General features: G+C 37.8%; 1 protein-coding gene across 1 annotated transcript in view; it reads left to right on the top strand.

Annotated features, from left to right (window-relative positions):
- Positions 1-26,109, top strand: part of LOC123840951 (disintegrin and metalloproteinase domain-containing protein 32-like) — a 193,785-nt gene that overhangs the window by 21,945 nt on the left and 145,731 nt on the right. The window contains exons 3-6 of the mRNA XM_064585520.1: positions 3,568-3,629; positions 6,042-6,117; positions 15,364-15,440; positions 16,728-16,905. Coding sequence (XP_064441590.1) covers positions 3,568-3,629; positions 6,042-6,117; positions 15,364-15,440; positions 16,728-16,905 — 393 coding nt within the window. The remainder of the gene's footprint in view (positions 1-3,567; positions 3,630-6,041; positions 6,118-15,363; positions 15,441-16,727; positions 16,906-26,109) is intronic.

Below are 26,109 nucleotides of genomic sequence, written 5' to 3'. Positions count from 1 at the left end.
TTTTGTGGCCTAACATGATCTATTCTGGATAATGTTTCAGTTGCACTTGAAAAGATTGTATATTCTTCTCTTTTTTGCATTGAATAGTCTGAATATATCTGTTAGTTCCATCTGGTCCTATGTATCATTCAAAGCCACTGTTTCCTTGTTGATTTTGTGTTTGGATGATCTCTCAATTGATGCAAGTTTTAAAGTCCCCTACTACTGTATTATTATTGATTTCTTTCTTTCTGTTAATAGTTGCTTTATGTATTTGGGTGCTCCCATGTTTGGTACATAAATATTTACAATTGTCACATCTTCTTGTTGGACTGTTCACTTTATTATTATGTAGTGTCCTTTGTCTCTTGTTACAGTCTTTGTTTTAACATCTATTTTGTTTCGTATAAGTATTGCTATCCTAGCTTTCTTTTCACTTCCATTTGCATGATAAATGTTTTTCCATCCCTTCACTTTGAATCTGCATGTGTCTTTTCATGTGAAATGAGTGTCTTGTAGGCAGTATATAAATGGATCTTGCCTTTTTATCCATTCTGTTACCCTGTGTCTTTTGATTGTAGTTAATTTACATTCAAAGTAATTTTTATAGTTATGTACTTAATGCCATTTGTTACTTATTTTACAGGTTTTTTTTTTTTTTTTGTAGTTCTCTGTTCTCTTCTTCTCTTGCTCTCTTCTCATGTTGGATGGCTGTCTTTAGTGAAATGCTTGGGTTTATTTCTCTTTATTTTTTGCATATCTATTATAAGTTTTTGACGTGTTGTTACCGTTAGGTTCATATATAACATCCTATGTTTATAGCAGTTCGGCATTAAATTGATGGTCGCTTAAGTTTGAACACATGAAAGCACTGATTTTTTACTTCCTCCTCCCTTATTTTAGGTATATGATGTCATACTTTACATCCTTTTATTTTGTGAATCTTTTTTTAAAATTTTGTGAATCTTCTGACTGATTTTACTGCTTTTGTGCTTTAACCTTTCTATTGGTTTTATAAGTGATCAATCTACTACTTTTATTATGTTTATATGTACCTGTGAAATTTTTTCCTTTCCTACTTTTCCTACTCTTGCTTATGGTCTTTCCTTTCCAGGCAAAGTATTTCCTTTATCATTTCTTGTATGGCTGATTTAGTGGTGATGAATTCCTTAACATTTGTTCATCTGGGAAACGCTTTTTTTTTAATTATTATTTTTTTAAAGATTTTATTTATTTATTTATTTGACAGAGAAAGAGAGACAGCGAGAGAGCGAACATAAGCAGGGGGTGTGGGAGAGGGAGAAGCAGTCTTCCCGCTGAGCAGGGAGCTCGATGTGGGGCTCGATCCCAGGAGCCTGGGATCAGGGCCTGAGCTGAAGGGAGACGCTTGACCACTGAGCCACCCAGGCACCCCTGGGAAACTCTTTATCTCTCCTTCTATTCTGAATGATATCCTTGCTGGATAGGGTATTCTTGGCTGCAGACTTTTTTTTCCTTTTATTACTTTGAATACATAATGCCAGTCCCTTTTGGCCTACAAAGTTTCTGCTGATAAATTTCCCTTGTATATAACTGTTTTCTTTTCTCTTAGTGATTTTAAAATTCTCTCTTCATCACTTCTTTGTACCATTTTAATTATTATATGTCTTGGTGTAGACCCCTTTGGGTTGATTTTGTTGGGGGCTCTCTGTGCTTCCTGGATCTGGATTTCTGTTTCCTTCCCAGATTAGTGACTTTTCATTTGTTATTTCTTTGAATACATTTTCTGTCCTCTTTTCTCTCTCTCTTCTCCTGGGATTCCAGTAATGCTTATGCTATTATACTTGATGTTGTTGCTGAGATTCTTAACCTATTCTCATTTTTTATCGTTCTTTTACTTTTTGCTGTTAAGCTTAGTTGCTTTCCATTACTCTGTCTTGTAGCTCACTGGTTTATTCTTCTCCTTCCTCTAGTCTATTTATTCCCTCTACTGTATTTTTAATTTCTATAATTGAGTTCTTCATCCCAGATTGGTTCTTTTTATATTTTCTATTTCTTTGTTTAGGGTCTAATGGGGATCTTCTTAAGTCAGTGAGTATCTTTATGAGCATTACTTTGAATTCTCTTTCAGGCATATTGCTTATCTTCATTTCATTTAGCTCTTTTGCTGTGAATTTGCTTATTTGTTTTCATTTGGGACATATTCTTCTGTCTTCTCATTTTGTCTAACTTTTTGTGTCTGTTTCTATGTGTTAGGAAAGTCAGCTACTTCTGTTCTTGAAACGTAGTGGCTTTATGAAGAAGAGATGCTGTAGTGCCCTGAAGTGCAATGTCCCCTGTTTACCAGAACCTGGTGCTTCAGGGGTGTCACTTATGTGTGTTGTATGTATCCTAATGTTGTGATTGAGAGGTGTTTGCCTTAGGTCCAATTGTCTGCAGTGGTTCTCTTTGCCTTTTGTGGACAATGTTTGGTCCCTGTGTTGTTAAGGGGCTAGTCTGGGGCCGTCTTGGACTTGAATTGAGTCAGACCAGATGTTTGCCAGAACTGCAGTCTTAGCCCACTGCAGGGTGCTCTCCCTGTGTTGTCCCCTGAGAAATTTTCATTGGTGGGCAGGGCCTGTAGTCAGACCAGATATCTACTCCCAGTCTGTTTGTTGGGGTTGCAGGGACCCCAAACTACCAGGTTCTCTCTGTGCTGCCCCTTGTGGGGTTTTTGTGGGTGGGCAGGGCTGAGAGTCACAGATCCTAGAAGGCTTATCTTTTTCTTAGTTCTGGTATTTGTGTCTTTTTGGTTTTTATATGCTTAAGTTTTCCTTCCAGTGATGCTCTAACTCTTGCTTTTTACATATTCTCTTTGGCTGGATAAAATCTCATCACTCAGGTTCAGCAACTTAGTGATATTGCAACTTATTGTTATCCATGTTTTAACTTGAGAATAGTAGTGATAGAGTAAAAAACAATACCAAATTTTGTTCAAGAATACAGGAATAAGGCAATACATTTTTTTTAAAGATTTTATTTATTTATTTGACAGAGAGAGACACAGCGAGAGAGGGAACACAAGCAAGGGGTGTGGGAGAGGGAGAAGCAGGCTTCCCGCAGAGCAGAGAGCCCAATGCGGAGCTCAATCCCAGGACCCTGGGATCAGGACCTGAGCTGAAGGCAGACGCTTAACAAACGAACCACCCAGGCGCCCCCAGGCAATACATTTTAAGAAAACAGTTATAATATCTTTTGTGCCTGATAGAATAAGCTTCGCTGATATAGGATACCTTATTATCCCAATGATGCCACCTACATAGACATTATAGTATAGCATATGGTCTCTGATTTCAGAAGAGCTTAAAATTCAGTTATATATAATTATATATAGATTTCTAATCCCATATAAATCCTTAGGTTAGGTTTATTTTTATAGAAATAGTAAGACTGGATTATATAAGAAACATGTTATAATTTTGATATATTGTTGCAAATTTTAAATCATGTATAGTCTGAGACATTTTAATCAAGATATTTTAGGGATTGTTTGGAGGGATTGACTGATGTAAAATTATTGTTTTGCTGCTGTTACATGGCTCTTCATCTCAGTTATTCTGGATTCTCTAGGAACAGATATCCTATACTATTGTAATAGATGAGAAGCCATACACTGTACACCTTAAGCAAAGGTAATTTTTTTTTCATTTAGTGTTGTATTTCATTTTATTGATATGAATTTGTTTACTTATAATAAAAATGGAGTGTTAAAATAATTAATGTAGTTGTTATTAAACATTTAAATTGTCTCAGATGAACAGATGCTTTCCTGTGAATTAATTAAATTTTTGGTCCTAATGTCTCAAGTAGTCTTTTGTGAATAGGGGGGAACAGGAAAAAAATAAGGGCCCCCCTCCTGAAGATTAATCTATATGATCTTATGTTGTTGATAGAACCAGAAGGACCTATATAATCAGGGCAGAATGTTGTAATAAGAAGTAAGTCTGTAAGTGTATCAGGGTTTGATCAGAGAGACAGGCCTGGAATAAGGAATTTAATATGGAATGAGACTATACACTTGTGAGAGTTTATGGAAAATAGTACTAGCTGTGTACTTCCTTCAGGGAATTGAGAAAGTAATTGAAATAACTTTCTGTAGGGTGTAATTCTCTCATGGAAACCAGGAAACCATGGAAATTTCTCTCATGAGGAGAAAAGCTGGCTTAGAATTATTTTGTGACTTTCAATAGGATAATTTCAGTTAAATTTTGGTTATAGAACTAGACTACATGGTATTAGGGAGAGGTGGGTTGTGAGAAACTTAAGGTAGTAATTTGTAAATAACTTTTTCAAAAATGTTTGGCAGAAAAAGAAGAAACAGGTGCAGATAAATGCTTTTTAAGAAGGAAGAAACAAAGTTTTTTGGTTGAAGGGAAGTTTCTTAGAGCTGTATAAACAAGCAGTTCATTGTATAAAATGCCAAAGAATAGCACTGAGTAAAAGAAGAGTTAACCTACTCCTTCAGACAGAAGGGAAGAAGACTATGGTAAATGACAACTCAAAGATCTTTTCAAGTATATAAGAGGGAAAGTGAAGAGAACTCACAGTGCATTTGAACATCTTATCAGGAGTATAAACAGTGGTAAGAATTATAGGGACTAGAGTTTAGGAGATGGGTAAAGCGTGTGTGTATTGTTTTGGGAAATTACTTGCATAATGATTATGATGGCATAGTGACAATTAGGAAGTTATTGCAAATAACTTATATGAGAAATAATGAAAAACAGAACTATGACTGTAGAGGTAGGGATTTTTTTTTTTTTTTTTTTTAGATATATACTGAGGTGGCAGGAAAAAGATTAGCTAACATTGGATATAGTGGTAGCAGAGATTTGGTGTGGCAGTGAAGGAGAAGGGGAACAGATCTGAGTCAGGGGAATTATGGGCTCAGTTTTGAAAAAGTTAGATATGAAGTGCTTGTAGGATATCCCAAGAGAAATGTCCAGTTGGCTTAGAATGTGAGTGTGGATTTCAAAGCCATCTATTTATGTAGGTATAAATGAAGCACCAGAAATGAACAAGATAAATCTGTAGAGGTAGGAGTGAATATCAAAGGTGAGAAGGAAAAACAACCCAGAATTGAATGCCATGGAAACATTTAAGGGAAGAAGCAAGGACCCAGACGAAGGGACTCTTAAAGTATACAGAAAGATATTAGGGAAGCCAGGTGGAAATGGTATGATTGAAGTTGAAGAGTAGATGGCTTAAAAAAGGGAAGTGTGGTCAACAGTACATGTGTGTCAGAGTAGTCTTACTTGACTTCAAACTGCGTTTTGGATTTGACAACTAGGGGGTCATTAGTAACCCATATGAGATCACTTTTAGTGGAGGATTCCTAACTAGCTAGTCTGGGTGACCTAGTTATGTTACATTGGATTGAGGAGTGACTATGAGGTGAGGAAATAGGATAGTAAGTACAGGCAGTGATACCAGAGAAGGTTGAACTTAGATCTGTAGGTTCAGTATCTACATTCAGATTAATACAACTTTTACACAGTACTCTTCTACTTCATTATAAAGGTGATATATATGTATGGTAGTGAAATTTAGAAAGAATGAAAGAATGGAAAACTCTCATAATCCTACATCTAGTTCATATATTTGTAAATTTTAAAATGTCTTTTTTTCTCATCTTGTAGTCCCTTCTTATTTCAAAGGAGTTCATGAAAAAAATAAAGGAGTTCATTAAAATAGGAAAATTATTTTGAGTGTGTATTTCTTTGAATATAAATTATGCATATGTCAAAAGAAAATACTACCTTTGTTGGGTTTGCAGACTTACTATAAAGGCCCAGGCCCAGAGTGAAAATATTTCAGGCTTTGAGGGCCATAATATCTCTGGTAAAATGACTCAACTCTGCTGTTGTAGCTTGAAAACAGCCATGGACCATACAAAAATTAATGGGTGTGGCTGTGTTCCAATAAAGCTTTATTTACAAAGACAGAGTAGGTCAGATTTGGCCTGAGGGTGTTAGTTTGCTGAGCAGTGCTTTATATATTTCAAAAAGAATAACTTTTAATATTCTCTCATTTTCTATATTCAGTTTTTTTTTAGCACATAATTTTATGCTTTATTTGTATAATCAAGGATCTGTGAATTCTCATCCTTCAGATATTCAGGTAAGATTTAAGTTCTATATTTTACAGAGTTTTAAAATCTCTTTTACATTGAATAAATGTTTTCCTAATACAACAGAGTGAATTCATAGGGGATATATTTAAGGATCCATTTATTGCCTCGTTGCCCTCATTATTAGCTTTTCCTGAAGTCTTGGTAAATTAAAGACAAACTAGATGGACTAAGGCTTCCACTCTGCATAGAAAACAGGCACCATTTAATTAATTAATTAGCTGATATTTTGTTGAATAAATGAATATAAGTTAAAGACTAATGAAAACAAACACAAATATTGAACACAAAATCATATTTTAAACCTTTTCTTTTTTTATTTTTTAAGACTTTTTTTTAATTGTTATATTAATCACCATACATTACATCATTAGTTTTTGAGGTAGTGTTCCATGATTCATTGTTTGCATATAACACCCAGTGCTTCCATGCAGTACGTGCCCTCTTTAATACCCATCCCAGGGGTAAACCCCCCATGGGGCTAACCCATCCCCCCATGGCCCTCCCCTAGAGAACCCTCAGTTTGTTTCTCAGAGTCCATCGTCTCTCATGGTTCGTCTCCCCCTCCGATTTCCCCCTCTTCATTCTTCCCTTACTGCTATCTTCTTCTTCTTCTTTTTTGTTTTTTTTAACATATAATGTATTATTTGTTTCAGAATTACAGGTCTGTGATTCAACAGTCTTACACAATTCACAGCGCTCACCATAGCACATACCCTCCCCAATGTCTATCACCCAGCCGCCCCATCCATCCCAACCCCCCACTACCCCAGCAACCCTCAGTTTGTTTCCTGAGATTAAGAATCCCTCATATCCGTGAGGTCATATGATACATGTCTTTCTCTGATTGACTTACTTCGCTCAGCATAACACCCTCCAGTTCCATCCACGGCATTGCAAATGGCAAGATTTCATTCCTTTTGGTGGCTGCATATTATTCCATTGTATATATATATATACAACATCTTCTTTATCCATTCATCTGTCGATGGACATCTTGGCTCTTTCCACAGTTTGACTATTGTGGACCTTGCTGCTATAAACATCGGACTGCACATACCCCTTCAAATCCATACATTTATATGTTTGGGGTAAATACCCAGTAGTGCAATTGCTGGATCATAGGGTAGCTCTATTTTCAACTTTTTGAGGAACCTCTGTACTGTTTGCCAGAATGGCTGCACCAGCTTGCATTCCCACCAACAGTGTAGGAGGGTTCCCCTTTCTCCACATCCCCGCCAACATCTGTCATTTCCAGACTTGTTAATTTGAGGCATTCTGACTGGTGTGAGGTGATATCTCATTGAGATTTTGATTTGGATTTCCCTGATGCCAAGCGATGTTGAGCACTTTTTCATGTGTCTGTTGGCCATTTGGATGTCTTCTTTGGAAAAATGTCTGTTCATGTCTTCTGCCCATTTCTTAATTGGATCATTTGTTCTTTGGGTGTTGAGTTTCATAAGTTCTTTATAGATTTTGGATACTAGCCCTTTATCTGATCTGTCATTTGCAAATATCTTCTCCCATTCTGTCAGTTGTCTTTTGGTTTTGTTGACTGTTTCTTTTGTTGTGCAAAAGCTTTTTATCTTGATGAAGTCCCAATAGTTCATTTTTGCCCTTGCTTCCCTTGCCTTTGGCAATGTTTCTAGGGAGAAGTTGCTGCAGCTGAGGTCGAAGAGGTTGCTGCCTGTGTTCTCCTTTAGGATTTTGATGGACTCCTGTCTCACATTGAGGTCTTTCAACCATTTGGAGTCTATTTTTGTGTGTGGTGTAAGGAAATGGTCCAGCTTCATTCTTCTGCATGTGGCTGTCCAATTTTCCCAACACCATTTGTTGAAGAGACTGTCTTTTTTCCATTGGACATTCTTTCCTGCTTTGTTGAAGATTAGTTGACCATAGAATTGAGGGTCCATTTCTGGGCTCTCTATTCTGTTCCAGTGATCTATGTGTCTGTTTTTGTGCCAGTACCATACTGTCTTGATGATGACAGCTTTGTAATAGAGCTGAAATTCCGGAATTGTGATGCTGCCAACTTTGCTTTTCTTTTTCAACATTCCTCTGGCTATTCGGGGTCTTTTCTGGTTCCATACAAATTTTAGGATTATTTGTTCCATTGCTTTGAAAAAAGTGGATGGTATTTTGATAGGGATTGCATTGAATGTGTAGATTGCTCTAGGTAGCATTGACATCTTCACAATATTTGTTCTTCCAATCAGTGAGCATGGAACGTTTTTCCATTCCTTTGTGTCTTCCTCAATTTCTTTCATGAATATTTCATAGTTTTCTGAGTACAGATCCTTTGCCTCTTTGGTTAGATTCATTCCTAGGTATCTTATGGTATTGGGTGCAAGTGTAAATGGAATTGACTCCTTAATTTCTCTTTCTTCTGTCTTGTTGGCGTATAGGAATGCCACTGATTTCTGTGCATTGGTTTTCTATCCTGCCACTTTACTGAATTCCTGTATGAGTCTAGCAGTTTTGGGGTGGAGTCTTTTGGGTTTCCCACATAAAGTATCATATCTGCAAAGAGTGAGAGTTTGACTTCTTCTTTGGCGATTTGGATGCCCTTTCTTTCTTTTTGTTGTCTGATTGCTGTGGCTAGGACTTCTAATACTATGTTGAATAGCAGTGGTGATAGTGGACATCCCTGCCGCATTCCTAACCTTAGGGGGGAAGCTCTCAGTTTTTCCCCACTGAGAATGATATTCCCTGTGGGTTTTTCATAGATGGCTTTTATGATATTGAGGTATGTACCCTCTATCCCTATACTCTGAAGAGTTTTGATCAGGAAAGGAAGCTGTGCTTTGTCAAATGCTTTTTCTGCATCTACGGAGAGGATTGTATGGTCCTTGTTCTTTCTTTTGTTAATGTATTGTATCACGTGGATTGATTTGCGGATGTTGAACCAACGTTGCAGCCCAGGGATAAATCCCACTTGGTCGTGGTGAATAATCCTTTTAATGTACTGTTGGATCCTATTGGCTAGTGTTTTGGTGAGAATTTTTGCATCCATGTTCATCAGGGATATTGGTCTGTAATTCTCCTTTTGGATGGGGTCTTTGTCTGGTTTTGGGATCAAGGTAATGGTGGCCTCATAAAACGAGTTGGGAATTTTTCCTTCCATTTCTATTTTTTGGAACAGTTTCAGAAGAATGGGTATTAATTCTTCTTTAAATGTTTGGTAGATTTCCCCTGGGAAGCCATCTGGCCCTGGGCTTTTGTTCGTTGGGAGATTTTTGATGACTGCTTCCATTTCCTTAGTGGCTATACGTCTGTTCAGGTTTTCTATTTCTTCCAGGTTCAGTTTTGGTATTTGATACATCTCTAGGAATGCATGCATTTCTTCCAGGTTATCTAATTTGCTGGCATAGAGTTGCTCATAATATGTTCTTATAATTGCTTGTATTTCTTTGGTGTTGGTTGTGATCTCTCCTCTTTCATTCATGATTTTGTGGATTTGGGTCATTTCTCTTTTCTTTTTGATAAGTGGCCAGGGGTTTATCAATCTTGTTAATTCTTTCAAAGAACCAGCTCCTAGTTTTGTTGATCTGTTCTACTGTTCTTTTGGTTTCTATTTCATTGATTTCTGCTCTGATCTTTATAATTTCTGTTCTCCTGCTGGGTTTAGGCTTTATTTGCTGTTCTTTCTCCAGCTCCTTTAGGTGTAGGGTTAGGTTGTGTATTTGAGACCTTTCTTGTTTCTTGAGAAAGGCTTGTGTTGCTATATACTTTCCTCTTAGGACTGCCTTTGCTGCATCCCAAAGATTTTGAACAGTTGTGTTTTCATTTTCATTGGTTTCCATGAAGTTTTTTAATTCTTCTTTAATTTCCTGGTTGACCGTTCATTCTTTAGTAGGATGCTCTTTAGCCTCCATGTATTTGAGCTCTTTCCGACTTTCCTCTTGTGATTGAGTTCTAGTTTCAAAGCTTTGTTGTCTGAAAATATGCAGGGAATGATCCCAATCTTTTGGTACCAGTTGAGACCTGATTTGTGACCTAGGATATGATCTATTCTGGAGAATGTTCCATGGGCACTAGAGAAGAATGTGTATTCTGTTGCTTTGGGATGGAATGTTCTGAATATGTCTGTGAAGTCCATTTGGTCCAGTGTGTCATTTAAAGTCTTTATTTCCTTGTTGATCTTTTGATTGGATGATATGTCAATTTCAGTGAGGCGGGTGTTAAAGTCCCCCGGTATTATTGTATTGTTGTCGATGTGTTTCTTTGCTTTTGTTATTAATTGGCTTATATAATTGGCTGTTCCCATGTTAGGGGCATAGATATTTACAATTGTTAGATCTTCTTGTTGGATAGACCCTTTAAGTAGGATATAGTGTCCTTCCTCATCTCTTATTATAATCTTTGGTTTAAAATCTAATTTGTGTGATATAAGTATTGCCACCCCAACTTTCATTTGGTGTCCATTAGCATGGTAAATGGTTTTCCACCCCCTCACTTTCAATCTGCGGGTGTCTCTCGGTCTAAAATGAGTCTCTTGTGGACTCTGAAAAACAAACTGAGGGGTCTAGAGGGGAGGGGGTGGAAGATGGGTTAGCCTGGTGATGGGTATTAAAGAGGGCACGTTCTGCATGGAGGAGTGGGTGTTATATGCCAACAATGAATCATGGAACACTACATCAAAAACTAATGATGTAATGTATGGTGATTAACCTAACATAAAAAAAAAAAGAGTCTCTTGCAGACAGCATATTGATGGGTCTTGTTTTTTTATTCAGTCTGATAGCCTGTGTCTTTTGATTGGGGCATTTAGCCCATTTACATTCAGGGTAACTATTGAAAAATATGAATTTAGTGCCATTGTATTGCCTGTAAGGTGACTGTTACTTTATATTGTCTGTGTTCCTTTCTAGTCTATGTTGCTCTTAGGCTCTCTCTTTGCTTAGAGGACCCCTTTCAATATTTCTTGTAGGGCTGGTTTCGTGTTTGCAAATTCCTTTAGTTTTTGTTTGTCCTGGAAGCTTTTTATCTCTCCTTCTATATTCAATGACAGCCTTGCTGGATATAGTATTCTTGGCTGCATATTTTTCTCATTTAGTGCTCTGAAGATATCATGCCAGTCCCTTCTGGCCTGCCAGGTCTCTGTGGATAGGTCTGTTGCCAATCTAATGTTTCTACCATTGTAGGTTACAGATCTCTTGTCCTGAGCTGCTTTCAGGATTTTCTCTTTGTCTCTGTGACTTGGAAGTTTTACTATTAGATGTTGGGGCATTGACCTATTTTTATTGATTTTGAGAGGGGTTCTCTGTGCCTCCTGGATTTTCATGCCTGTTTCCTTCCCCAGATTAGGGAAGTTCTCTGCTATAATTTGCTCCAATATACCTTCTGCCCCTCTCTCTCTTTCTTCTTCTTCTGGGATCTCAATTACTCTAATATTGTTTTGTCTTATGGTATTGCTTATCTCTCGAATTGTGCCCTCGTGATCCAGTAGGTGTTTATCTCTCTTTTTCTCAGCTTCTTTATTTTCCATCATTTGGTCTTCTATATCACTGATTCTCTCTTCTGCCTCATTTATCCTAGCAGTTAGAGCCTCCATTTTTGATTGCAGCTCATTAATAGCCTTTTTAATTTCGACTTGGTTAGATTTTAGTTTCTTTATTTCTCCAGAAAGGGTTTCTCTAATATCTTCCATGCTTTTTTCAAGCCCAACTAGTATCTTTAAAATCATCATTCTGAACTCTAGTTCCAACATCTTACTAATGTCCGTATTGATTAGGTCCCTGGCAGTTGGTACTGCCTCTTGGTCTTTTTTTTTGAGGTGTTTTTTTTCCATAGTGTCATTTTGTCCAGAGGAGGATAGATGAATGAGAGAACAAAATGCTAACAGGGTAACAACGTCCTCAGAAAAATATACACTAAACAAATCAGAAGAGACCTGAGACCAGGGGAAAAGATATGGAAAGAAAAAAGAAAAAGAAAAAGATAGAAACAAACAAACAAAAAACAGAATATGATCAAATATGATGAGGCTGGTGCATAGATCCATGCCACATACTATATTTTGGGCGTATTTTGTTCTGTTAGAAGAAAGTGCCTCCCAAAATTTTAAAGAAAGAAATACATATATGTACAAAAATAAGGGTTGATACGATGAAGGGATGGAATATGACTGTAAAGATGAAAAGTATAAAAGATTTTATAAAAGGAAATGAGAAGATAAGAAGTTGGTTGAAAAAAGAAAGAAGAGGATTAAAAAAGGGAGAGAATGTGATCAGGCAGGAGACTAGAACAAAGCCATACACTAGAGATTTAGGGTATATTTTGGTTTGTTAGAATAAACTGTATCTCAAAATTTTAAAGAGAGAACAACTTATATATATACCAAAAATAAGGTTAACTACTATGAAGGGATAGACTATGACTCTAAAAATGAAAAATCAAAAAGATTTTTTAAAAAAGGGATTGATAAGTTGTTGGTTGAAAAAGGGAAAAAGAAAAATTCAAAAAAAAAAAAGGAAGTTAAAAAAATTAACTTTGAAAGACTAAAGAATCATGGTAAAAAAGCCATGAATTCTATGTGCTGCAGTATTCCCATAGTGCTGGAGTTCTGCTGTTCTCATTGATGGGTAAACTTGGTCTTGGCTGGCTGTTCTTGCTGATCTCTGGAGGAGAGGCCTGTTGCTGTGGTTCCCAAATGTCTTTGCGGGAGGCAGAATTGCCCCGCCCTTGCCTGGGCGGGCTAAGTAATCTGTCGGCTTTGCTCTCTGGAGCTTTTGTTCCCTGCAAGCTTTCAGTACAGCTTTGGAGGACGAGAGTGAAAATGGCGGCCTCCCAGTCTCTGCCCCGGAGAATCGGAGAACTTGGGGCCCTGCTCCTCAGTGAGCCCCCAGAGAAAAGCAGTCTATCACTCCCGTTTCCCTGGTCTCTGGCCACAGTCCTTGCTCACCTGGCCTGTGACTGGGCTTTTCTATCTCTGGCACCCGACTCGGTGTGGAGTCTCCAAACCCAGCAGATCCCTGCAGTGCGCTCCCGTGCCTCTCCTCCTGGGGGAGGAAGGGGAGTCTCCCTGGGTATGCTGCTTGTTGGGTCCCTGCTGGAGGAGCAGTGGCCCAACTGTGCCCCGGATTACGATTTATGGCAACCCTGAGCTGAGAGCCCGCGCCTCGGCTCCGTCTCTGCAGCCGGCTTCCCTGCTCAGATACCTGGGGACTCTGCTGCACTCAGACACCCCCTGTCTTTCTGTGACCCCGAGGGTCCTGAGATCACACTGTCCCAGCAAGAGTTCCACCCCTGCTAGCCACTGGAGCGACGTCCTTCAGCAGAGCCAACTTCTAAAAGTTCCGATTTTGTGCTCCGCTGCTCTATCACTTGCCAGAAGTGGCAGTTGGAGGCCTCCCCCTCGCCTCGGATTCACTTCTCCGCACGTCCTACCTTCCAGAAAGTCGTGGCTTTTCTGTTGAGAGAGTTGCTGCTATTCTTTCCTTCGATCTCCTGTTGAGTTCATAGGTGTTCAGAATGGTTTGATCCCTATCTAGCTGAATTCCTGGAACTAGATGAAATTTAGGTCTCCTACTCCTCCACCATCTTGCTCCTAAACCTTTTCTTTTTTAACCCCCATCCCATCTATCAATAAATCTTATTGACCCTACCCTTTAAATTAGATAGCCAGATCCACCCTCTTCCTCTGTCTGTATCCTAATAACATTCTTTTCCAAGTAAATGCTTAGATTACTGCTATAACTTCATGAATAATTTCCTTTTTTCTATACCTTGCCCATCCCTTTAGTCAGTTTACATGACCAACCAGATCAATCCTATTAAAGCCTAGACACATTGTGTTGTTTCTGTGCTCAGAACCCTCTATGGTATGACCTCCTGTTGTTCACAATGTGAAAGCCAACGTCATTTCAATATCCTACAGCCTTTATACAATCTGGTCCTCTTTACCTGACTGACCTCATTTCCTGTTACTGTCTACCTTGCTCATTTTAAATTGCTCTCTTACTCTTAGTACTCTCTTACTTTATCTGTTTTGTTTTTCTTTATGGTGGTTATCAATATATGATGTGCCATATATTTTATCTATTTTCTGTTTCACCAGTGCAAAATAAACTTTATGAAGGCAGGGTTTTTATTTTAGTCTTTTTTATTCCCTGATGTATGCCCAGTGCCTAGAAAAATGCCTGACGTATAGTTAGCATAACAGAAATTTGTTGAAAGATTGAATTTGGACACCATGTTCCTTCACTTTTATTGGCTAGAGCTATCAGTTTCCTTTTCTTGCTCCTTCTTCCTTCCCTTAGTTCTATTATAAAGCAGTGTGTTAATTAGAAATCTTACATTGGTTTCCACCAAAATTTATAGCACTACTGAATCTTGGAAATTACATAATCTTCTCCCTGTGATGATGTCTGCTATATCTCTAGCTACTGTGATTAGAGACCAAACTTTGTATGATTTCAGTTCTTTAAAATTTCTTGTCTTGCTTCATGGCCCAGAATATGGTTTCATTTTTGTAAATATTCCATGTTTTTTAAAAAGAAAGTACATTCTACAGTTTTTATTCTGCCTATATTAGGTTGCTAACATGCTGTTCAGATCTTCTGTAGATTCTGAATGCTTGATTTATCAGACAGAAATGTATCTTTTACTATGATTATGCATTTCTCAATTTTTATTATTTTTTAAATTTTGAGCTTATATATTTTGAAGCTATCTAGGAAGTGAATACAAATTTGGAATATTTATATCTTCCTGATCAGCTGAAACTCTTTTCATTATGAAATGTCCCTCTTTATCACTTGGTAATGCTTCTTGCCTTAAAGTCTTCATTTCTTGTATTAGTATAGTTTCAGAAACATCCTTTTGGTTTGTGTTGATATGGTGTATCGTTTTCTAGTTCTTTAATCTTCCTGTGTCCTTAAATTTTAGATTTTTTTAGTAGAATATGAGATTTTCTCTGAAACCCAGATTCATAATCTTTGTCTTTTAATTGATGAACTAAATTTATATATTAGAAAGCAATTTAACCAAAAATATGAGATAACACTTTGAAGCAGAGTATAAAATAATAATTCCAAATATTAATCAGAAGAGTAGTTAATATAGTAAAAGTGACAAATATAGGGAAACTTTTCCTGAATGTCACTTTATCCATACTGATATATAAACCATGTGGCCTGTGAAAATATTTGGAAAGTTCTAACAAGTATAAAAATAAGAAATCATTAGAAAGTTTGTCAATCCTAAATAACGACTTCACTTTTTTTCGTTCCTAGGCTCAGTGCTACTACCAGGGGCATATTGAAGGACATCCGAACTCTGTTGTCACACTCAGCACGTGCTCTGGATTGAGGTTATTTATTTTCTGTCACTGATATGTGAACATTGTAGTTAATGATATTTGGCTGCAGTGAATTTCTCATTTTTATATTAAGTTTGGGGCTGGAAGAGGATTCCCATGTGAGATAATGCAATGATATCCTCCTCTGAACATTTTTCTTCTCTTGTATCTCCTCACTTCCTTGCTGGCCAGAGACATTTCTAACCTCCTTGAAGGTTTAGATTTCCTAGTCTCCTTGCTCTATATCTTGTTTTTTTGTTTTTTGTTTTTTTTAGCTACAGAAATGACAACTGAATGTAAATGACTACAGCAAGTTGGAGGAACTGTTTAGGATAGCTTATTTTTTCAGCAAATGGATATGTTTGGTACCTACCATGTGTCACCTACTGGCCTAGTGTTTGGAGTTATAAAGATAAATAAAAATAAACAAGGCGTACTTTTTCTCAAGGAAAATCACCTTCAGGGAGCGGAGGCAAATTCTATATAAACAAATAATTATTAATATAGTACTCATATTTTTCTAATAATATCAATGTCTTAAATGATAACAATTGTAGGGTTACTTCCTTAGTGCCTAGAATTTTCCATCCTGTGAGGAAATTCTTCATCCTCATTTTTGTAGTATAGGATCCTTATTTTAACAAATAAATAAGTGTTCCTCGGTGCTTGTTACATGGAACTCTATAGTTTGTTTTTTGGGAAGTAGCCACTTGAACCAGAGCCAGAGCCAGAGAAAAATAGTTATAAAAGTTGTTTAATCTTTAAAATCTTGCTTTTAATTTCTTATTCAGACTGTGTGCATAAAGAAGATTAATAAATGCTTTTTCAAAATTACTGCTAAATTTTATTTTTATAAATAAAATTTTACTTATTACATATACTTTTGTTATATAGGCAATGTGATCATTTTTCAAAAGCAGTGCAAACCAGAGAGAAAGTCATTAAGATTTCTATTTACTTTTGCTCTCATTAAGTCAGTGACTTGGAGAACAGGGAATTCCTCAATCACTGTAATGCTGTATACTTATATACCTCGCAACTGATTACATAATTTCTGCTGCCTTTATATCTATAGAGAGAATCAAATTGAAAGTGAATTTTGTGGATTGCAGGAGATATTTTGTCTCTTCAGAATTATTTCCATAATGTAAAGAGTTTGGGTCAAAATACTGAGCTCAAAAAACTACTAGTGTATATTCAATGTTCTTTATCCTCTTTCTCCTTCTTCTTTTGGATTCTGTCAGTTTTATAATAGAGAATTGATTAAAAGCACTTACAGTTTTATTCTTAATTTTACAGAGGAATACTGCAATTTGAAAATATTTCTTATGGAATCGAGCCTCTGGAATCTGCAATTGAATTTCAACATCTTCTTTATAAATTAAGGAGTAGAAACAGTGAACTTGAAGATCTTACTGAAGATAACCAAGGCATAGAACAAAACCCAGTGGACTATAACATTTTTATAAGTGAAAAGGTGAGTTTGTGTATGTTTTATTACCATTTTCAGGGCAATTATTGTCCTTACTTAATTTATGTATAAGAAAATTATATGAACATGTTGTATAACTGTAGCAAATATTCTTTCCTTCAGAACATCCTCATCTTTTCTTAATGTTACAATTTCCTTTGAACCATATATGGCCTTCTCCTTGCATCAATTGATCATCTACTTTTTTATGATAAATTTTTATTCTAATTCTTATTTTGTTACATACTTAAAACTTTCTAAAAACTAGTGTATACTCAATGTAAATTTAAGAAACTAAATTCCTGCTTTTGTGTCTGTATTCCTGGAAATTATTTAAATGCCAGTATTTTTTTTCAGCTGTAGTCAAATTTTATTCTTTCTGTATCTAAAGCTCAGCATAGGGGCACCTGTGTGGCTCTGTCGTTAAGTGTCTGTCTTTGGCTCAGGTCATGATCCCAGGGTCCTGGGATTGAGCTCCACATGGTGCTCCCCACTCTGCGGGAAGCCTGCTTCTCCCTCTCCCGCTCCCCTCTGCTTGTGTCTTCTCTGGCTGTCTCTCTCTCTGTCAAATAAATAAAAAAATCTTAAAAAAAAAAAAAAAGCTCAGCATATCTTCTTTTGATTCAGGGGGATTTTTTTTTTATTAGTTATTGGGGTAGAATTTAGTGATTCATCAGTTGCATATAACACCCAGTGCTCATTCCATCAAGTGCCATCCTTAATGCCCATCACCCAATTACCCCTTCCCCCCACACACCTCCCCTCAGCAACCCTCAGTTTGTTTCCATTTAAGAGTCTCTTATGGTTTGCCTCCCTCTCTATTTTCATCTTATTTTGTTTTTCCTTCCTTCCCCTATGTTCATCTGTTTTGTTTCTTAAATTCCATATATGAGTGAAATCAATTTGTCTTTCTCTGACTTATTTCACTTAGCATAATACCCTCTAGTTCCATCCATGTCATTGCAAATGGCAAGATTTCATTCTTTTTGAGGGCTGAGTAGTATTCCGTTGTATATATATACCACATCTTCTTTATCCATTCATCAGTCAGTGGACATCTGGACTCTTTCCATAGTTCGGCTATTGTGGACATTGCTGCTTTAAACATTGGGGTGCATGTGCCCCTTTAAATCACTATGTTTGTATACATTGGATGCAATTGCTGGGTCATAGGGTATCTCTATTTTTAACTTTTTGAGGAACCTCTGTACTGTTTTCTGGAATGGCTGCAGCCATTTGCATTCCCACCAACAGTGTAAGAGGGTTCCCATTCTCTGCATCCTCGTCAACATCTGTTGTTTCCTGACTTGTTCATTTTAGCCATTCTGACTGGTGTGAGGTGGTATCTCATTGTAGTTTTGATTTGTATTTCCCTGATGCCAAGTGATGTTGAGCATTGTTTCATATGTCTGTTGGCCATTTGTATGTCTTCTTTGGAGAAATGTCTGTTCATGTCTTCTGCCCATTTCTTGTTTCTGGGTGTTGAGTTTGATAAGTTCTTTATAGATTTTGGATACTAGCCCTTTATCTGATAAGACATTTGAAAATATCTTCTCCCATTCCATAAGTTGCCTTTTTAGCTTTGTTTACTGTTTCTTTTGCTGTGCAAAAGCTTTTTGTCTTCATGAAATTCCAGTAGTTCATCTTTGCTTTTACTTCTCTTGCCTTTGGAGACATGTCTAGTGAGGAGTTGCTGCGGCTGAGGCCTAAGAAGTTGCTGCCTGTGTTCTACTCTAGGATTTTGATGGATTCCTGTCTCACATTTAGGTGTTTCATCCATTTTGAGCCTACTTTTATATATGCTTTAAGAAAATGGTTCAGTTTCATTCTTCTGCATGGAATATATTTTTCCGTCCTTTCACTTTCAGTCTATATCTATCTTTAGGCCTCCAATGAGTCTTTTATGGGCAGCATAGTTGGGTCTTATTTTTATAATCCATTCCCTTATCCTGTGCCTTTTGATTGAAGCATTTAGTTCACTTAAATTTAAGGTTATTATTGGTAGGTGTGTACTTACTGACATTTTGTTAATTGTTTTCTGGTTGATTTTTTAGTTCTTCTTTGTTCCTTCGATTGCTCTCCTACCTGTGTGATTTGATGACTTTTTTCTGTTACACATGGATTCTTTTGTCCTTATTTTATTGTGTATCTATTATAGGTTTTTGGTTTGTGATTACCATGAGGTTCATACACAACAACCTATGTATATAGCCATCTTTTTATTTTTATTTTTTAAACATTTTATTTATTTATTTGACAGAGAGAGAGAGAGGGCGCACAAGCAGGTGGAGCAGCAGAGGGAGAGGGAGAAGTAGGCTCCTTGCTGAACAGAGAGCCTGATGCAGGGCTCGATCCCAGGACCCTGGGATCGTGACCTGAGCTGAAGGCAGCTGCTTAATCAACTGAGCCCCCAGGTGCCCCTATAGCCATCTTTTTAAAGTTGATGATCTCTTTATTTTGAATACATTCTGAAAGCACTACATTTTTATTCCCCCTCCATGTTCTGTGTACTTGGTTTCATATTTTCATCTTTATTTTTGCTTAATTAATTACTGTAGATATAGTTGATTTTACTGCTTTTGTCTTTTCACCTTCATACTAACTTTATAAATGCTTGATCCACTACCTTCACTCTATGTTTACTTTTACCAGTGAGATTTTACTTTCAAATTTTCTTACATCTAGATATGACTTTTTCTTATTTACTTAAATAAGTCCCTTTGACATTTCTTTTAGGACTAGTTTAGTGTGTGTGATGAACTTCTTTAACCTTTGTCTGGGAAACTGTTTTATCTCTCCTTCAATTCTAATGAAAGCCCTGCTGGGTAGAGTATTCTTGTTTGTAGGTTTTTTTTCCATTCAGCACTTTGAATATATCATGAGAATCCCTCCTGGCCTTAAAAGTTTCTGCTGAAAAATCATTTGATGTGTTTATGGGTGTTCCTCTGTATGTAACTAGTTACTTCTCTCTTGCTGCTCTTAAAATTCTCTCTTTATCTTTATTTTTTGACATTTTAATAATTATCTTGCTGTAGATCTTTTTGGGTTCATCTTGTTTGGTCCTCTCTGTGCTTCCTGAACTTGGATGTCTGTTTCCTTTCGTGATAAGGGACGTTTTCAGCTATTATATCTTCAGATATATATTCTGCTTGTTTCTTTTCTCTTCTACATCTGGAACCCCTATAATAAGAATGTTAGTATGCTTGCAATGTCCACAATAGCCAAACTGTGGAAAGAGCCAAGATGTCCATCGACAGATGAATGGATAAAGAAGATGTGGTATAGATATACAATGGAATATTATGCAGCCATCAAAAGGAATGAGATCTTGCCATTTGCAATGACGTGGATGGAACTGGAGGGTGTTATGCTGAGTGAAGTAAGTCAATCAGAGAAAGACATGTATCATATGACCTCACGGATATGAGGGATTCTTAATCTCAGGAAACAAACTGAGGGTTGCTGGAGTGGTGGGGGGTGGGAGGGATGGGGTGGTTGGATGATAGACATTGGGGAGGGTATGTGCTGTTGAATCACAGATCTGTACCTCTGACACAAATAATACAATATACGTTAAAAAAGAAGAATAAGAAGAAGATAGCAGGAAGGGAAGAATGAAGAGGGGGAGGTCTGAGGGGGAGATGAACCATGAGAGACGATGGACTCTGAGAAACAAACTGAGGGTTCTAGAGGGGAGGGGGCTGGGAGGATGGGTTAACCTGGTGGTGGGTATTGAGGAGGGCACATTCTGCATGGAGCACTGGGTGTTATGCACAAACTATGAATCATGGAACACTACATCAAAAACTAATGATATAATGTATGGTGATTAACATAACAATAAAAAATTTAAAAAAAAGGAATGTTAGTATGCTTGATGTTGTCCTGGAGGTCCCTTAAATTATTCTCCTTCTTAAAACTCTTTTTTCTTTTTGCTGGTCAGCTTGAGTGCTTTCTATTACCTGTCTTCTGGATGACTGATCTATTCTTCTGCATCCTCTACTCTGCTGTTGATTTTCTCTAGTGTATTTTTCATTCAGATGTTGTATTCTTAGCTCTTGTTTTTTATTTAAGTATTTTATATCTCTTTGTTGAAGTTCTTTGTGCTTTCAATCTTCTCGAAGTTCAGTTATCAGATTTATGACTATTACTTTGAACTCTGTCAGAGAGATTGCTTATCTCCATTTTGTTTAGTTCTTTCTCAAGGTTTGTCTTGTTTCATTTGGAACATATTGCTCTGTTTCCTCATTTTGCTTGACTGTCTGTTTCTGTCTGTGTATTAGGTATATCAGCTATGGCTCCTTATTTTGAAGATGTAGCCTTATGTAGAAGGTATCCTGTGGGGCACAGAGCACAGTTTTCCCTCATCAACAAAATGAGGCACTCCAGGGATGTCCCATGTTTGAGGTGTGTGTGCCCTTCTCTTGTGACTATGCCACAACTGCTGTGGGTGGTTTCATGAGCAGGGCTAGCCCCTGTTGTGGTTGGTGCAAGCCAAGTCACGACTGTTGCTGTTGTACTGGTGGGCAGGGCTGCTTCCTGCCATCCCATCAGGCAAGAGCTGCTTTGGAGGTCCTTGTCCTGGCCAAGGCCCCCTACTAGGTGTGTTAAGTTGGTAGCCAATTTGGGGGCTGTTGGTCCTGGCCAGGTATGCCTGTTGGGTATGATAGAGCAGGACCACCTTGGAAGGAGTGCCTGCCAGAGTGGGTGGGTTAGACAGATCCAGTCCTCAAGGGAACCCTGGGATGGGTTGTGCAGTCTTAACAAGGTAGATGGAAAAGTGTCAGAACTGGTACCCACCAGTATTGGGCCAGCTAGGCAGAAGGAGGGTGAGAAAAATAGCTCATACCACCTTTTCTGTTCTCAGAGAAAGTTTTTACAAATCTCTATCCCTCTGACATATGCCCTAAAATTAGTCACTAAATCTTCATCTACATTCCAGGTACTTTTCAAACAGCTGCCTCTGTGCTGGGCCTCAGAGTGAGTCAATATGTGCACAGGCTCTTTAAAAGCATAATTTCAGTTTCCTATAGCCCTCTAACACTCCTGGAATTAAACCCTGCTGATTTTTAAAGCCATATATTAAATCTTTTTTCATTTTATTTTAGTTTTTTAAAATTTTATTTTGTTATGTTAATCACCATACATTACATCATTAGTTTTTGACGTAGTGTTCCATGATTCATTGTTTGCGTATAACATGCAGTGCTCCATTCAATACGTGCCCTCTTTAATACCTGTCACCAGGCTAACCCAACCACCCACAACCCTCCCCTGTAGAACCCTTAGTATGTTTCTCAGAGTCCATAGTCTCTCATGGTTTGTCTCCCCCTCCGATTTCCCATCTTGAGAATATATAATATATATATATGTTCTCTTATACATATGTATAACATATATATATATATATATGTAAGTATCAGTGGAATATTCAGCCTTGAAAAAGAAGCAAATCTTCCATTTGTGACAGCATGGATGAACCTGGAGGATGTTATGCTAAGTGAAATAAGCCACACAGAGGACAGATGCTACATGATTTCACTTATATGTAGAATCTTAAAATAGTCAAACTCCTAGAAGCAAAGAGGCAAATGGTAGTTGCAGGAGCTGAGGACAAGGATAAATGGGGAAATGTTGGTCAAATGGTACAAAGCTTCAGTTATGCAAGATAAGTAACTTTTGGAGATTAAATATATAGTAATATGATGGTAGTTAACAATAGTGTATTATAAACTTGGAATTTGCTGAGTATTGATCTTATGCATTCTTTTTTTAAATTTTTTTATTGTTTTGTTAATCACCATGCATTACATCATTAGTTTTTGATGCAGTGTTCCATGATTCATTGTTTGTGTATAATACCCAGTGCTCCAGGCAGAACATGCCCTCTTTAATACCCATCACCAGGCTAACCCATCCTCCCAACCCCTACCCTCTAGAACCCTCAGTTTGTTTGTCAGGTTCGTCATTTCTCATGGTTCGACTCCCACTCCGATTCCCCCCCTTCATTCTTCCCCTCCTACTATCTTCTTCTTTTTTTTTTTTTTTTAACATTTATTGTATTATTTGTGTCAGAGTTACAGATCTGTGATTCAACAGTCTTCCACAATTCACAGCGCTCACCATAGCACATACCCTCCCCAATGTCTATCACCCAACCACCCCATCCCTCCCACCCCACCCTCCAGGAACCCTCAGTTTGTTTCCTGAGATTAAGAATCCCTCATATCCGTGAGTTCATATGATACATGTCTTTCTCTGATTGACTTATTTCGCTCAGCATAATACCCTCCAGTTCCAACCACGTTGTTGCAAATGACAAGATCTCATTCCTTTTGATGGCTGCATAATATTCCATTGTATATCTATACCACATCTTCTTTATCCATTCATCTGTCGATGGACATCTTGGCTCTTTCCACAGTTTGGCTATTGTGGACCTTGCTGCTATAAACATCGGGGTACATGTACCCCTTCGGATCCCTACATTTGTATCTTTGGGGTAAATACCCAGTAGTGAAATTGCTGGGACATAGGGTAGCTCTATTTTCAACTTTTTGAGGAACCTCCATACTGTTTGCCAGAGTGGCTGCACCAGCTTCCATTCCCACCAACAGTGCAGGAGGGTTCCCCTTTCTCCACATCCCCGCCAACATCTGTCGTTTCCAGACTTGTTAATTTGAGGCATTCTGACTGGTGTGAGGTGGTATCTCATTGAGGTTTTGATTTGGATTTCCCTGATGCTGAGCAATGTTGAGCACTTTTTCATGTGTCTGTTGGCCATTTGGATGTCTCCTTTGGAAAAATGTCTGTTCATGTCTTCTGCCCATTTCTTGATTGGATCATTTGTTCTTTGGGTGTTGAGTTTCATAAGTTCTTTATAGATTTTGGATACTAGCCCTTTATCTGATCTGTCATTTGCAAATATCTTCTCCCATTCTGTCAGTTGTCTTTTGGTTTAGTTGACTGTTTCTTTTGTGGTGCAAAAGCTTCTTATCTTTTTTTTTTTTTTTTTTTTTTTTTTTTTTTAAGATTTTTTTTTTTTTTTTATTTATCTGAGAGAGAGAGAATGAGAGAGAGAGAGCACATGAGAGGGGGGAGGGTCAGAGGGAGAAGCAGGCTCTCTGCCGAGCAGAGAGCCCGATGCGGGACTCGATCCAGGGACTCCAGGATCATGACCTGAGCCGAAAGCAGTCGCTTAACCAACTGAGCCACCCAGGCGCCCAAAGCTTCTTATCTTGATGAAGTCCCAATAGTTCATAAGCCCTTGCTTCCCTTGCCTTTGGCGATGTTTCGAAGAGGTCGAGGAGGTTGCTGCCTGTGTTCTCCTTTAGGATTTTGATGGACTCCGGTCTCACATTGAGGTCGTCTTTCAACCATTTGGAGTCTATTTTTGTGTGTTGTGTAAGGAAGTGGTCCAGTTTCATTCTTCTGCATGTGGCTGTCCAATTTTCCCAACACCATTTGTTGAAGAGACTGTCTTTTTTCCATTGACATTCTTTCCTGCTTTGTCAAAGATTAGTTGACCATAGAATTGAGGGTCCATTTCTGGGCTCTCTCTTCTGTTCCATTGATCTATGTGTCTGTTTTTGTGCCAATACCATACTGTCTTGATGATGACAACTTTGTAATAGAGCTGGAATTCCGGAATTGTGATGCTGCCAACTTTGCTTTTCTTTTTCAAGATTCCTCTGGGTATTTGGGGTCTTTTCTGGTTCCATACAAATTTTAGGATTATTTGTTCCATTTCTTGAAAAAAGTTGATGGTATTTTGCTGGGGATTGCATTGAATGTGTAGATTGCTCTAGGTAGCATTGACATCTTCACAATATTTGTTCTTCCAATCCATGAGCATGGAACGTTTTTCCATTTCTTTGTGTCTTCCTCAATTTTTTTCATGAGTATTTTATAGTTTTGTGAGTACAGATCCTTTGCCTCTTTGGTTAGATTTATTCCTAGGTATCTTATGGTTTTGGTGCAATTGTAAATGGGATTGACTCTTTAATTTCTTTTTCTTCTGTTTTGTTGTTGGTGTATAGGAATGCCACTAATTTCTGGGCATTGATTTTATATCCTGCCACTCTACTGAATTCCTGTATGAGTTTTGGCAGTTTGGGGGTGGAGTCTTTTGGGTTTTCCACCTAAAGTATCATATCATTCTACAAAGAGTGAGAGTTTGACTTCTTTTTTTTTTTTTTTTTTTTTTTTTTTTTAAAGATTTTTATTTATTTATTTGAGACAGAGAGAATGAGAGAGAGAGAGCACATGAGAGGGGGGAGGGTCAGAGGGAGAAGCAGGCTCCCTGCCGAGCAGGGAGCCCGATGCGGGACTCGATCCCAGGACTCCAGGATCATGACCTGAGCCGAAGGCAGTCGCTTAACCGACTGAGCCACCCAGGCGCCCGAGAGTTTGACTTCTTTGCTGATTTGGATGCCTTTTATTTCTTTTTGTTGTCTGATTGCTGTGGCTAGGACTTCTAATACTATGTTGAATAGCAGTGGTGATAGTGGACATCCCTGCAGGTTTCTGACCTTAGGGGGGAAACTCTCAGTTTTTCCCCATTGAGAATGATATTCCCTGTGGGTTTTTCATAGATGGCTTTTATGATCTTGAGGTATGTACCCTCTATCCCTATACTCTGAAGAGTTTAGATCAAGAAAGGATGCTGTACTTTGTCAAATGCTTTTTCTGCATCTATTGAGAGGATCACATGATTCTTGTTCTTTCTTTTGTTAATGTATTGTATCACGTGGATTGATTTGCGGATGTTGAACCAACCTTGCAGCCCAGGGATAAATCCCACTTGGTCGTGGTGAATAATCCTTTTAATGTACTGTTGGATCCTATTGGCTAGTGTTTTGGTGAGAATTTTTGCATCCATGTTCATCAGGGATATTGGTCTGTAATTCTCCTTTTGGATGGGGTCTTTGTCTGGTTTTGGGATCAAGGTAATGGTGGCCTCATAAAACGAGTTGGGAATTTTTCCTTCCATTTCTATTTTTTGGAACAGTTTCAGAAGAATGGGTCTTAATTCTTCTTTAAATGTTTGGTAGATTTCCCCTGGGAAGCCATCTGGCCCTGGGCTTTTGTTCGTTGGGAGATTTTTGATAACTGCTTCCATTTCCTTAGTGGTTATACGTCTGTTCAGGTTTTCTATTTCTTCCAGGTTCAGTTTTGGTATTTGATACATCTCTAGGAATGCATGCATTT

Source organism: Mirounga angustirostris, unplaced genomic scaffold, assembly GCF_029215605.1.
Source record: "Mirounga angustirostris isolate CCGP_5_RB_7025 unplaced genomic scaffold, mMirAng1.0.hap1 SCAF_2, whole genome shotgun sequence".
NCBI lineage: Eukaryota > Metazoa > Chordata > Mammalia > Carnivora > Phocidae > Mirounga > Mirounga angustirostris.
This window is presented reverse-complemented; position numbering and strand designations above follow the sequence as displayed.